General features: G+C 41.7%; 2 protein-coding genes across 2 annotated transcripts in view; both read left to right on the top strand.

The window, feature by feature from the left end:
• Positions 1 to 874: 874 nt before the first annotated feature.
• On the top strand, positions 875 to 6141 carry zc3hc1 (zinc finger, C3HC-type containing 1). The gene is made up of 10 exons (XM_080022395.1): positions 875 to 1007; positions 1633 to 1732; positions 1944 to 2094; positions 2223 to 2306; positions 2449 to 2576; positions 2708 to 2847; positions 2953 to 3232; positions 3350 to 3553; positions 4435 to 4626; positions 5263 to 6141. Exons 1-10 carry the CDS (start codon positions 877 to 879, stop codon positions 5332 to 5334), a joined length of 1482 nt encoding a protein of 493 aa, XP_079878521.1. The 5' UTR covers positions 875 to 876; the 3' UTR covers positions 5335 to 6141.
• A 2941-nt stretch (positions 6142 to 9082) lies between these two features.
• ube2h (ubiquitin-conjugating enzyme E2H) overlaps positions 9083 to 13825 on the top strand; it is a 31596-nt gene continuing 26853 nt past the window's right edge. Inside the window, exon 1 of the mRNA XM_080022396.1 lies at positions 9083 to 9354. Coding sequence (XP_079878522.1) covers positions 9302 to 9354 — 53 coding nt within the window. The 5' untranslated portion in view covers positions 9083 to 9301. The remainder of the gene's footprint in view (positions 9355 to 13825) is intronic.

The raw sequence follows: 13825 nt of genomic DNA on the forward strand, positions 1-13825 counted from the left end.
AACTTGTACTGTAACTTGTACTGTCACGTAACTGCCACCTGCCCCGTCTGTCTGTCTGTCTGTCTGTCCAGCTATCTATTTAGAGGTGCGGTGTGGTATCAAGTTCAAGTTCAAGAAATTGGTTGCCACACACATATGCATACGGTCATACATATATGCAGTGACATGTCACGACACCCGATGATTACGCACAATAAGCTCTACAAATACCACAAATGCCAAAATGTGCGCGATCGACACGAGGCGCTCACTCAGGCGGCCGCGGGGGGCGGCGCCACAATCGCGGTTCTGGGTCCCGTACTTATATGACGGTATTAATTGTCTGTTTTGTACGAAACGGACAATTAAATCCTCCCCCGCGAAACTCACCTGAACTTACCTCCAGCACTGACCTCACAGAGAAGAAGCCCTGGCATGTCACAAAGCGTAGAAGTCCCGGCACGTCACAAAGCGCAGAATTGCGCAATCGCGTTCGTATTTCGACACTGGGTCCCCCATAAATCACGGCGTGTTGAAACCTTGCGCTTCACAACAACGACGACGACGACGACAGCAGCAGCAGCAACAACAACAAAAACAACAACAACAGCAACAACAGCAATAACAACAGCAACAACAACCGTTTCAAGCCCCCCTATCCATATTAGTAACTACACGCTTTGGGCCACAGTGAGATCCCGCACGTAAGACAAGATACAATTTAGAAATACGACACTATTTATTATAAAGTTGATTATAAAGTTTATTATAAAGTTTATTTGAAATGTCAACACTACCGAGGCCTGGTGGGGGGGGGGGACGCGTTCCGGAACCCCGGTCAAAATGTTGACAAGCTCCGCATTTTCCAGGGGGAGGAATTTGAGTGCAGGACCGATCATGGCGGCCCCTGGTAGTCGTGGGGATCGGCACGGCGATGTTCAACAACTTAACTATTTTTTTACTTCCCCGGAGAAGGTCCGGGAGCTGCTCGGCGAGGGCGTTTCGTCCGCGGAGAGTCTAGCGAACAGGTTTGGGGTGTGAATGAAACTACCGTGAGTTACGGGTGTGTGGTGAACTTCAATTAGCTGGTTAGCTTAGCCTCTGTTACATGAGCACTTGGATGGATGGATGGATGGACGGATGGATGGAGGGATGGATGGATGGATGGAAGGAATATACAATAAAAACATCCGTCAATATATCTATCAATATATATACAATAGAAAAAAAGTACAATTAATGTAGAGCAAGACTACAATTTCAAACTAATTGCAATATATCAACATCTGTAGATTAATCATAAAGTGTAAATACCTATTTCATTTTACAATGGATGCATGCCTTGGCAGTCATCAAGGAAGACTTCCTTGACATGCATCCATTGTGAAATAATATAAATCCATATTATGTATCTATATGATTTCATTGTATTTCTGTTTTTGTTTGTTTCATATTCTATTACACTCACATTAAGGAAAATATACAACATTTTACCTTCTGCTGATGGGACTTTCCCATTCATATGGAATTATTCTCGTGGGCAGTTCCCTTACATGTGCATGTGGCAATTGATGCGGTTTTCGAATGAACTAAAAAAAAAAATCAATTGAATAACTTGAATTGAGTATGTTCTGACGTTTCTATTTATTTCAGTTTACAAGGGGATTTGAAAGTCGTTGACCCAAACATCAGTCAAGCACCTTGTGAGGCAACCAACAAAGAAGCCTTTTTCTCAAGAGTGGAGTCCTATTCAATATCCTTTAGTTATTTCATTGCAGCCTTGCACATTAAGCTTATTTTCAAACATAGTAGCAGTGAAAACCATTCCCACATTGGTGACATTGGCAACTATAGATGTGCACAATTCTGATTAGTTTCACTGTTTCATCCTCACTCACTGCTATTAATGGTAGTTGTAATTCTAATCCTGTCTGCTGAAATGATGCTATCCTTAGCTTTTGCACTTTTTACGATGGGCAGGCAAGCCCCATGCGCTCTCCCCTTTGAGGTGTGCAAGATATGGCTGGATCAATGTTGGCTGTGACATGCTGAAATGTTCCACCTGCCAGGCTTTCCTTTGTGCTTCTTTGCAACCAACTTTGGATTTTCAAAAATGTGAGTTAAAAAAAACTTTACCGGCCTTCACATTCATATCGTGATTAGTATACAATTAATTTTGTCGGCCTTTAGGCTGTTGAGTTCTGCCACATGTGGACGCACCACTCTGTCTCTTTTCCACATAGATGAAAGTCGCGTTACGGAGATAACGAGGCAGTTACAAACGCAGCATGAGAAGTTTTGTACTTGGCCCGACTTCCCATGCCCAGGTAGGATGTAGCTTGCAAGAGCGAACCTTTTGATTGTAGTCGACTAAACTATTAAGTCATTTTAGTCTGATTGAAAACTTTGTTTCCGCTTGTAACTTGAGAAAGATTGTATAGTTACGTGTGACGCAATCTGTTATTTCAGAGCGATTCTGGCTTGTGCCGGGTTCTGAGCCCACAGCACTGCTTAGTGCCTTCTTAGAGCGTTTCCAGAGCGCCTGTCTCCTGGAGCAGCAGCTGCCCGCCATGAAGCCAGAGCAGCTTAAATCCATGGTGAGACCTAGAGTTTGTTTGGACTCTAGAAACGTTAGCATTATGAATGTATGTCAACATGTATCAATTACCGCGATGCACATTTATTTTTACCCCTGCGCATGTACTTACTCAAGGTTGTTGTCTTGCAGTCTTTGACTGAGGATATTATCAGCGTTCTCTTGCACCTTACTGAGGAAAAAGAGAAAAAACAGGGTGTGACTCCATCTCCTGAACCCCTGGCCATCCAGGTGGCAGCCTGTATCGTTTCTCTCTGTGGCTGGGCTGCAAGGTGAGTTGAAACTCCTCTTTTCTGTATATCATGGCTTAAAGCTGTCCATCACCGTGATGAATTACTTTCCTCCCTTTCCCGATGTCCGGTCTCTTAATTTTGCAGCCCGGCTCTGCACGCCATGAACCTGCCCATCCTCACCTGCTCGTTTTGCATGCGCAAGGTGGGTTTGTGGAACTTCCACCAAATGGAGGGAACCATATCGGAGGAAGAGACCTTTGTAAGAGGTCACAGTCCCACTCCTCAAACGCCAGTACCTGCAGTCCCCCCGGAGGTCCAAGGGGACCCCACCGTTCCCCCCTCACCCACCCCTACCCCTACCCCTACCCCCACAACCCCCTGTCGCATGAAGCTGAGGAGTCAGGACACCACGCGCTCGGAGCAGGCAAGCATAGAGCAGTGCTTGGTTTTTTTTTCTGTGTATGAGTGCGTCGTAAAGTGCACGACGGTTGAATTTGTTTTTTTCCCTGAACTTGATTTGTCTTGTGCTCTCCAACACCAGGGTGATGGCGCTCTGTCTTCTGTGATGTTGCGGACCCGAGGCAAAGACTCCCCCAGTTCTAACGAGGAGCCATCAAGTCCCTTAACACGCGGAAAGAGGTCTTCCACCCGGGGCCGTGGCCAAGGGGAAGGCCTGTGTGGTGACGGCACCGCCAGCCCCCAACACACCTCCAAGCGCATACGACTCTCATCGGCCGGTGGTCCGGTAAGAACCTCCCAATGGCTGCCTTACTGTCAACATCGTATTGTTGAGGACAATATTACGCGAATCAATTCAAAAATTTTGAAAGACTATCGACTGTATATTCATGTGTCAAGACAAGATCGATACCAACAGCACTTTTCGTGTGTAAATGAAGGATTGGAAATTCCCTGCTTCTTTCTGTCTCTCTTTTTTTTTTTCCCTCAAGTTACTTTGCATTTCATGGTGCAAAGCTGCAGAAGCTTTGACAGTTTGGCCGAGGAGTTTATGTCAAAGGCTGTGGTAAAATAACTAACTTTAAAAGAAAAACAAAGCTTCATCTGCTTATCTACTGTGCTAGTAAACTACCGCTTGCGACTAACAAAGTAAAATATGAGTTTCCTCACAGTGAAGCTCAAGCAAAGGGAGGGAAGGAAGCAACATATGCTGGAAATATTTGTCTTAAGATAAAGCAAATATAATTCATATAAGTTCATATTATATAAATTGCCAGATTCTGTCAATGTGCCAATCAAAATAGAGTACTCACCCTCTCAAATTTGATGGGTGGCATTTCAATTACATTTTTATTTCAATTTATATTATTATTATTTCAAGTTATATTATTAATATATATGTCGTGCTTGGTGTGATGTCGTGCTTGTAATTTAAATTAATAACTCTAAAATACATATTTAGTGCTGCATTTGTTCATATTTATTATTCATATTTAGTCCAACAATTCTCCCTAAAAAGAACAATGTAATGGTTCAAAGTTAATCTCAGGTGTGGCTGAAATTAAGCCAAAAACTCTGTATACATCAGTTCTGGTTAACCCTTTTAGATTACACTCCATGTGCAACAGCTAAAATATACATTCTAACACGCTCCAATGCATTTTTCAGGAGGGCCCTATCCACAAGAATGTGTTTGACCCACTCGCCCAGCACAGAGACTGGTGCCCGTGGATCAATGTGGGGAAGGAGAACGCTGACCCAGGAGACGCTGCGCTGCCTCAGCAGGGCTGGAGGGGTGCTCTCCACCTCCTCATATCCATGAGCAAGAGCTCAAACAAAACAGAACAAAGTCCGGCACAGGCAAGTGAAACAAAAAGATAATACATAGCGTACAATTTGTTTTGACTGACTGGAGACCTAACTTGCAGCGATTTGGAAAATATCACTATTTTCATGGTGGTGTTATTGCCTCGAATTGATTCGGGTTGTGTTTAATTTTGGAACACAGCATCAAGATATCTGTTTATCATTATTTAAGCAAAGCATTAAATAAACCAACCATGGAAAACTCTGACACGAAGGCTCCTCAAGATCAGGGATCTCAATATATTTGTAACTAATACCCCTTTCCCACTGCATCAAAAACCCAGTAACACCCACTAACAATCGGCATTTGTCACCAGCGGGGAAAAGTGGGGAAGATTTTCCCCCGGCAATGGGAAAGGTGTCAATCTCTTTTAAAATATAATAGGAATACTGTAATGCCGTTTTCACACCACAATTCGCAGGTTGGTGTGAAAACGGCATTACAGTATTCCTATTTAATTTCCTTTGTTTCGACAAGAACCCGAGAATGAAAACTCATTACATACTTGTTTAAAAAAACAAACAAAAAAAAACAAAAACATGTTGGTGCATCCTTAGATACACTTCCTGACGTTACTGTGAGGTACTGTATCTTTCGTGGTGTAATGGTTCCAACCCCTCTTCTTCCAGGGCCTGCAGGAGAAGTCTAAAAGGGTGTTTGATATCTTTCGTCAGTGGCAGGTGTCCTCTCCGTCCCAGTAGATCCTTGTGGATGCAACACCCTGACCTTCATCTTTGTGGTACATGGTTTGTAAAACTGTTTGACAGGAATGTCATTGATATTTGTCCCCCATCCGTAAAGGGTCTTGTTTACAGCTAAAGGATGTTTTTTTTTTTTTTTTTTTGTTTTTGTTTGTTTTTTTAATCGATGGACATGTGGTGGAGTGTTCGATGGAGTGTTTTGTCAAAGAATGATCCCAACGTTGCTCTAAGTGAAGGTTGCCACTCGAATTCTGCCGCACAGACGATAGGGTGTGAAACTACGTTTATTAATCGATAAATTATGTACACAACAAATGTGATCACCTGGGGGGGGGACAGAGTAATCTATGCTCTGGCAATCCATCACGAGATCATCTTCTAGATTTATTTGATGTGCGGGGAGACAAAGGCACGCCTTCTGGTGATGGCTTCACACTGGAAACCTATGTTTACCTTCAATGTAGCTTGAGTTATCTGGAGGAAAGTGTGAACATTCATTTCAATTTACAAAAAGCTGTGAGGAATTTATTTGACTATACTCTTTTTGCAGACGGAATTTCCACCCTTAGCGAGATGTTGGAAGTGGGGTTTTTTTTTTGTTTTTTGTTTTTCTCTTTTATAATCCTATCCTAGATTTTAGCCAAGTAGAACAAATTATGTGCCATAGAAACCTACTCTGACTTTGGGCTAGAATTTTGTCTGTAATTCTATTTGGCCTTCCTATAGCGACTGCTGTCTCTTTTACTGTGCATACGCTTTCTTCTCTAGTCTCCTTGGGGATTTTAATAAAATGCCTTTTTAAAAGTTCCTTTTTCTCCTCAATTCTTTCCAGTTTAGCCATTAAAAAAAAAAAAAAAAGTATTCTTTTGTTTGACTCTTCTTTTGTATTTTATATTTATTTTTTACCCTGTGAATAAAGGGCATTCCAAAGCGGACCAGTGGTGGAAATGAACAAAGTAAAAGTACTATTAAGTAATATTTCAATTATCGCTTCTTAAGTGTATTCCCTTTTTGAGACTTTAGACTTTTACAATTCTAACACAGTCATGTTACTTTCGTTAAAAAAATGGAATTTGGTTTACAGAGTAAGTCTGGATGTAGATTTGCATTTATCTATATCTTTGTGAATTACTATAACCACCTATACTATTTTATTGTACATTTTAATCAGGATATGCATGAGCATCATCTGCAGAACAAATGTTCAATAGCGCTTTGTTGTGTTTTAGGCTGTTACATTGGGTCACAGGTTCATTTAAGTGTAAGTACTGAAATAGTTTTATTTCAGTACAAATTCAGTGTGGTACTATTGCTAGAGTGTCAGAGCTGTGTCAGGGTATTGCTGCTGTTTGGTCAAATTGGACCGATTTACAAGTTTCTCTGTAAAAAATGAAGTTAATTTATGCTGATGGTGACAAAGTTCCATGGCTTTGTCCACACAGGGCATCTGAACCCACCATGGGAACCTTTCCCCAATAGAATCTCCAAATGCATGTGGGGATTCCACATATTTTCCTTTGTTTTCTTATTGGAAAATAGCTTGGACACCAGAAATTATGGAACACCATTTGAGTCAGTATTAAATAAACAAATATGCCTCTGGAATAAATCCTGAAATAAATGTAAATATAGTAAGATAGATTTAGCAAAAATACTTTTTTCAAATACTTTTTAATTCATTTCAGGGGACTTAGTTAATAATGCCACTTTTATTTTTTTTTTCATGGTCCTTTTATTTCGTAATGCCACATTTATTTATTTCATGCCACTTTTTATTTAAAAATTTGACATTTCCAATATGCAAATTAACGGGACGTGGTTATCTCACCGATTCAGGGAAGCCGCGGCGCCGCAACAGTGGTAGGACTAGGAGCGGTTGCTCGGAGCCGGTCCTCAGCTCCTGATACCTCCTCGGTTGGAGCCAGGGGCCGGCAGTGAGTGAGCCGGTCACGGTGGAGGGCCGCCGCCCGGTTCCACTTGACCAGCTGCACCCTGTACACCACGTCCGACAGCTGTCCCAGCACAGTGCAGGGGCCAGCCCACTGGCTCAGCAGCTTGGGGCAGAGGCCCTTCTTTCTCTCTGGACAGTAGACCCACACTGGGTCCCGGGTGCAAATTCCGTTCCCATAAGGATTGGAAATGTGGCATTATGATATATAAAAGTGCCCTGATATAAATAAATGTGGCTTCATGAAGTAAAAGTCCCCTTAAATAACTTAATGTGGAATTATGAAAAAAGTCCCCTGAAATGAATACAAATAGTCTTTTGAAAAAAAACCCCTTTTAAAAGAAAAATAATGTCATTTATTGAACTATATTTACTCATTTATATATTTATAATTACATGTTTATATATATATTGCCTCTTTTATTTCAGGATTTATTTCATAGGCGTACATACATATTTATTTATTAAATATTGATTCAAATAGCGTCCCATAAGAAACAAAACATTGAGGTTCGATATCTTTTCATGACACTTTTAAAATAATGAAATAAAAAAAAAAAAAAACTGCCATCACCATGCATTAGAAAATAACAATGAAAAATGGTAAGACCAAGAAGCTCGGTTATGTGTCTTTTATAATTCCATTACTACATACTGCATTGCAATAATCAGATTACCATACTTTTATGATGATGATGTGGCAAATAAGGAATCTCGAAGCTTGATAATATAGCTGAGCAATTACCTTCGGGGAAGATGAGATATATCCTGGCTTGATGTCCATAAGCTGAATATTAAAAAACATAATATAAATAATGTAAATAAATACAAATACAGCGGATGAAAAAAAACATACAAAAAACATACACTAAAAAAATAAAATAAAAACATAGTGTATGTTTACACTATGTATACACAAGGGATATCTCTAATTCCATATTAAACATATATATATACTGTATTTATAATTGGAATTATATATATATATATATATATAAATATATATATACATAACATATAATATACAATATATATTATTAATTATTAATTATATTATCGTATATATATAATATTATATGTTATGTGTGTGTATATATATAAATATATATATATATATATACACATAACAAATAATATACAATATATATATTATTAATTAATAATTATATTATCGTATATATATATATATATATAATATTATATGTTGTGTGTGTGTGTATATATATATATATATATATATATATATATACACATAACAAATAATATACAATATATATATTATTAATTAATAATTATATTATCGTATATATATATATAATATTATATGTTATGTGTGTATATATATATATATATATATATATATATATATATATATATATATATATATATATAACATATAATATACAATATATATATTATTAATTATTAATTATATTATTGTATATATATTATACATTATATGTTATGTGTGTGTGTATATATATATATAGTTATATATATAAAATAGATAAAGTAAAGTCCGTCTCTGAACGGCACCACGTTTGCCGTACAGCGCTGCACTCGCGTTGCCAAAGGCGACGGACTACAAACGCCGCCATGCATGAGGACGTCAGTCGCACGACTATGACGCGCGGCCCCCGCGGAGGGATCCTGGCTTGTCAGACACAGAGCAGCGCACAGCACAGTACGGTGCGGGGTCTAGTGCCGAGCCGAGCCCGAGCCGCCTCCGTCCGCCGACCCAGCCGTTGGAGCGACGTCTCTGCCGAGGACATTTTTTTGGGACGAAGAAACCCCCCCCCCCCACCACCCACCCCCTCCCCCCCCCCAAAAAAAACGACCAAAAACAAATGATAACTTCGGGATAGCGCGGCCGGCTAGACCTACCTAGCGTTTGGAGGAGGAGGGGGGGGTGGGTGGAGGTGGTGGTGGTGGTGGGGTGGGGGCTAGCGTTCAAGTTTTTTGACTTGTTGGGTTGCTCCACGGGCGGAGCAGCTGAAAACAAAAAAAAAAAAAAAAAAAATGTCGTCTCCGAGTCCGGGTAAAAGGCGGATGGATACCGACGTGGTGAAGCTGTATCCTTTTTGTTTTCGCCTGGACGTCAACGACACTCCGCGCCGCGCGAGTGCGGAGGATAACGAGAAAAAAACAACAACAACAACAACAACAAAGATTCCGTAGCTGCGGTTTGTCCTCGCGGTCCTCTCAACTCGCCCCGCCGTTGTTTGCGGGGGTGGGGGGGGGGGCACGCACGGCCGCTGCTTTCGTTGTCAAGCGTGTGGGTGTTTTTGTTTTTATTTGCTACTTGTCCGCCAGGTGTTGTTATCTGCCCCCCCCCCCCCACCGGGGGGTGGAGGGGGTCTTGTGGCCGTTTATGACAGACGGGTGTGTTGAACTGCGGTGCATTCTCTAGACATCGCCATCATGTCCGATATCGTTGCACTAACGTTAACGCTAGCCTTCCTTCGAGGCTACCAGTGGTCGGTGTTGTTTTTTTGGGGGGTCTTTTGTTGAGACGGGGGGGGGGGGGGGGGGTTATTGTAGATGCCGCCTTGCCTGTAGTTCGCGTGTGTCTTTATCTATCGAAGAATCCGAATCTGTTTTCGTAAACAAGGGGTTTGTCTTGGCAAGGGTTGCTGCATTGTTGTAAAGACAGTTGGCACAAAAAGAAAAAAGCGTATAGTAGTCGAGGTGCTGTTAGGGCTAGTCCAAAAAAGGAAGAACTAAAATATACAGAATATATAAAATAATTTCTATGCACGGCATACTGTAAATTAGAAGGCTATGGCATGGGTAAAGTGGCAGTATGGTTGTTATTGTTGGTAGTGGGTGTAAATATAGATGTGTTGTTTCTGCACATAATAAATATATACATTGATACAGCCAGGGATAACAATGGAAGAGTAGGACTCAATTATTACGATGCTAGGACTAAAGGTTAATATCTAAACATCTATCCTTCCAAGTTTTGGCAATGTTATTACAATGCTGTTAGAATAGACTGCACATTGCTGACGCTGTTCCATTCTGCTGGGTGCCACAATTTCCCCATTTCTTCTTGCATATCGTCTAACGATTCGAGAGGTTTATTGCAAAGTCGACTGGAGTGCCGACATGCTTGTTTAGTTTCTTTGTTCAGCCTGTTGTTGGCCCCTTACAGCCTGTTTACATAATGTTGTACTGGAATATATGCTGCCTTTGTTCTGTGCATTGGCAGTAGTGTCTCCAATATACCGTGTCTCGGATCTTTCTGTGCTTGATGTGGGCCTGAATGTCCTCATTTGGGTTGATTTGGGCTTTTTGATTGGAATGTACAGTATGTGGTTGTACTGCAGCTGCACTAGCTGACTAGTCTTGATTAATGTGATCATCAAAATGGCCACCATATCTCTGTGTCTAATTGTATTTGAGTGATAACAGGCACATTATAGAGGGGTGATTGGTGGTATCAGAATCATCCGAGTGTGACCCCTTAACGTGTACTGAAAATGTGACATTTCCCTTGCAGGTTTTGGTGTTTGCATTGTTCTGTTCTTGTGTGGTTGTGCGGTTGTGGAAGTCTGCAGTTAACATGAGTATGTGTTTTGTCTTTTCAAGTATCCCCATGCCTAGTTACCTTATTCAGTGTGTTATTGTGTCAACCAGGGCTCACAGAGGCTGTTCTGAGATGATTCGCGTTGACACATTTGAGGCTTTGCAGTCTTTCTAGAACAGTGGAACAGACAAGTTGCTATGTTTTTGTCCCAGCACAATGGAAACCAGCTTAACGATTGGGTAGCCTGTTACCAGCCGGAAACCGCACGAGGGTGGGTGGGACTTAGAACAGCTGATGGAACAGCAGTAGTCATAGTCAAATATGGCTTGAGCTTGGCCGGTTAAAATCAGCCCAAAACAAGGAACGAGCTGTTTGGGTAGTCGCAAACAATTCATAGTGGGGAAAAGTTGTCATCCTTTATGGCTTCTTTGTTTATTATTAAGCTCAGTTGTACTTAGTCGAAAGATTATCACAGTTGATTTATGTAATTTTATCAGTAAATTAAACACTGCTGAGTGACTTACCTCTTTGTGTTCTTTGTATTGCTTTGGGGTTAGAACTGGAATATCCTGCTATACTGAACCTCTCAACCTCTGACATATTAGTGGGCCTCATTTTGGCGTTCACCTTCTATTGTCTTCTATTTTGTTTGTGATTTCTAGAACATTTCTGTGAGGTATTTTAGCGATGTTTGTTTGATCAACCCCCCCCCCTTACACACACAAAAACAGTCTGCTTTATTTCCACATAATCTATGGAAGCCATAACTGAGTGGTGAGACACAGCAGATTGCAGCTTACAAACATAAAATAACACATAGATTGCACCACAGCATTGTGGTAGTTTGCTCAGCTGTAGGCTCTGACTCTGCTGAAGCTCTCACTCACTGATGGCCAAGAGCAGGTTTCCTGACAGCACCTGTTCAGTTGTATACAAGGTCCTGTGTCTTTGACATGGTTGACATGGTTAAGCAATATGTGTACAAATGTTGAAAGCTTCTGTGTGTGTGTGTTCTATAAATGCAAATTGGATGGATATTTGACTGTGTGACTTGGGCCTCAATGTTGACTTCTTGTTGCGTATAGATAAGTAGGGATCATGGTTACAACTTGGGCAATAGTTTCTTGAGGGGGTATGTGTCCCGAGAGCAGCACTTGGATTAACAGCCTTCACTCTGTGCTGCCTGTCCTCAAGTCTCCTCCCAGTGTAACCAAAACCAGAAACTCACACCAGCTTTCAGACAGGAGCAGCTCTTCTCTTCTGGGCTCACAGTGCACACCCCCCACACATTAATTTGCTGTGACCACAGGAGAGCTGAGAAATCTGGAGCAGTGCTCCATAGGTAATTTGTGAAAAAGAATGTCAGATTGTCCTCAGCATATATACCGATCAGCCACAACATTGAAACCACTGACAAGTGAAGTGAATAACATTGCTCATCTCGTTTCAGTGGCAGCGGTCAAGGGGTGGGATATATTAGGCAGCAAGTACACAGTCAGTTCTTGAGGTCGATTTGTTGGAAGCAGGAAAATGGGCAAGTGTAAGGATCTGAGCCACTTTGACAAGGGACAAATTGTGACGCTAGACGACTGGGTCAGAGCATCTCCTAAACGACAGGTCTTGTGGGGTGTTCCCGGTTTGCAGTGGTTAGTACCTACCAAGAGTGGTCCAAGGAAAGATGACCGGTGAACCGGCGACAGGGTCATGGGCGCCCATGGGCTCATTGATGCCTGTGGGGAGGGAAGTGTAGCCCGTCTGGTCCGATCCCACAGAAGAGCTAGTGTAGCACAAAATGTGGAAAAAGTTAATGCTGCTATGAAAGAAAGGTGTCAGAACACACAGTGCATCGCAGCTTGCTGCGTATGGAGCTGTATAGCCACAGACCAGTCAGATTGCCCATTCTGACCCTAGTCTACTGTAAAAAGTGCCTACAATGGGCGTGTAAGCGTCAGAACTGGACCATGGAGCAGTGGAAGAAGGTGGCCTGGTCTGACGAGCATCCGAGTGTTGTCCGATCAGATTGAGCATCTGTGGGATGTGCTGGAACAACAAGCCCGATACATGGAGTAATAGGACTAATAGGATCTGCTGCTAACATCTCGGTGCCAGATACCACAGGACACCTCCAGAGGTCTTGTGGAGTCCATGCCTCGACGGGTCAGAGCTGTTTTTGCGGTATGAGGGGAAGCTACACATTAGTTATATTAGTGGTGGTTTTAATGTTGTGTCTGATCGGTGTAGGATCACTGTGCTTCATCCTGAGACAGGAAGTTGCCTTTGACAGCAATCATTATGTTCTGCATTTTATTTGCCAATGGTCCAGGTCTATTCAGATATTTGGATAGTGAAAGTGGATCTATAGTCTGTTGTGTTTCACTAAAGCTAAAGCAGCATTTGACTGTATGCCAGACTGCTTTTGACTCCCTCCCCCACCTTGCAGTCACATTGCCTTAAAGCTGAGGTTAACCAAAAAACATACATTTGCAAGGATATGCGTCTTAGTGTACTGACAACATGGCCTTAAGAAATGGTTGCGTTCCGTTGGAGCATAGTTGTTCATTTGGATTGTCATACATAGGTTAAAATAACTTGACTTCTAAAGATCAGCATGCGTTTTGACCCTCTTATATGGCTGGAACTTTGGATGTTTTCAAACTGGGAACATGATGTTCTATAAGATGGTTCTAGGTTGAGGAAGCATTTGGTGGTTGTCTAACGGGATTTACTGTATGTATTATGTCCTGTTGTCGCTTTGATTCAGCGGAGGCCTACTCCCTTTACAAATGCTATTCAACAGAAAGCTCCTGGAATTTGAGCACAGGTATATTGCAAAAGCCTTAGCCTTTTAGTAATGATAACACAAGCCCTTATGTTATCTGTGACACAGTGCTTATTACATGGTAGACTAAAGGGCCCCTTCACATAGAATGCGGTGCTGGCTGCGCTTTAAACTCCTTTGGTGTGTATTGGTTGCGCTGCGCAGACCTCCGCAACATTTTTTGTGGCACGCC

The sequence above is a fragment of the Zeus faber genome (genome assembly GCF_960531495.2).
Source record: "Zeus faber genome assembly, chromosome: 21".
NCBI lineage: Eukaryota > Metazoa > Chordata > Actinopteri > Zeiformes > Zeidae > Zeus > Zeus faber.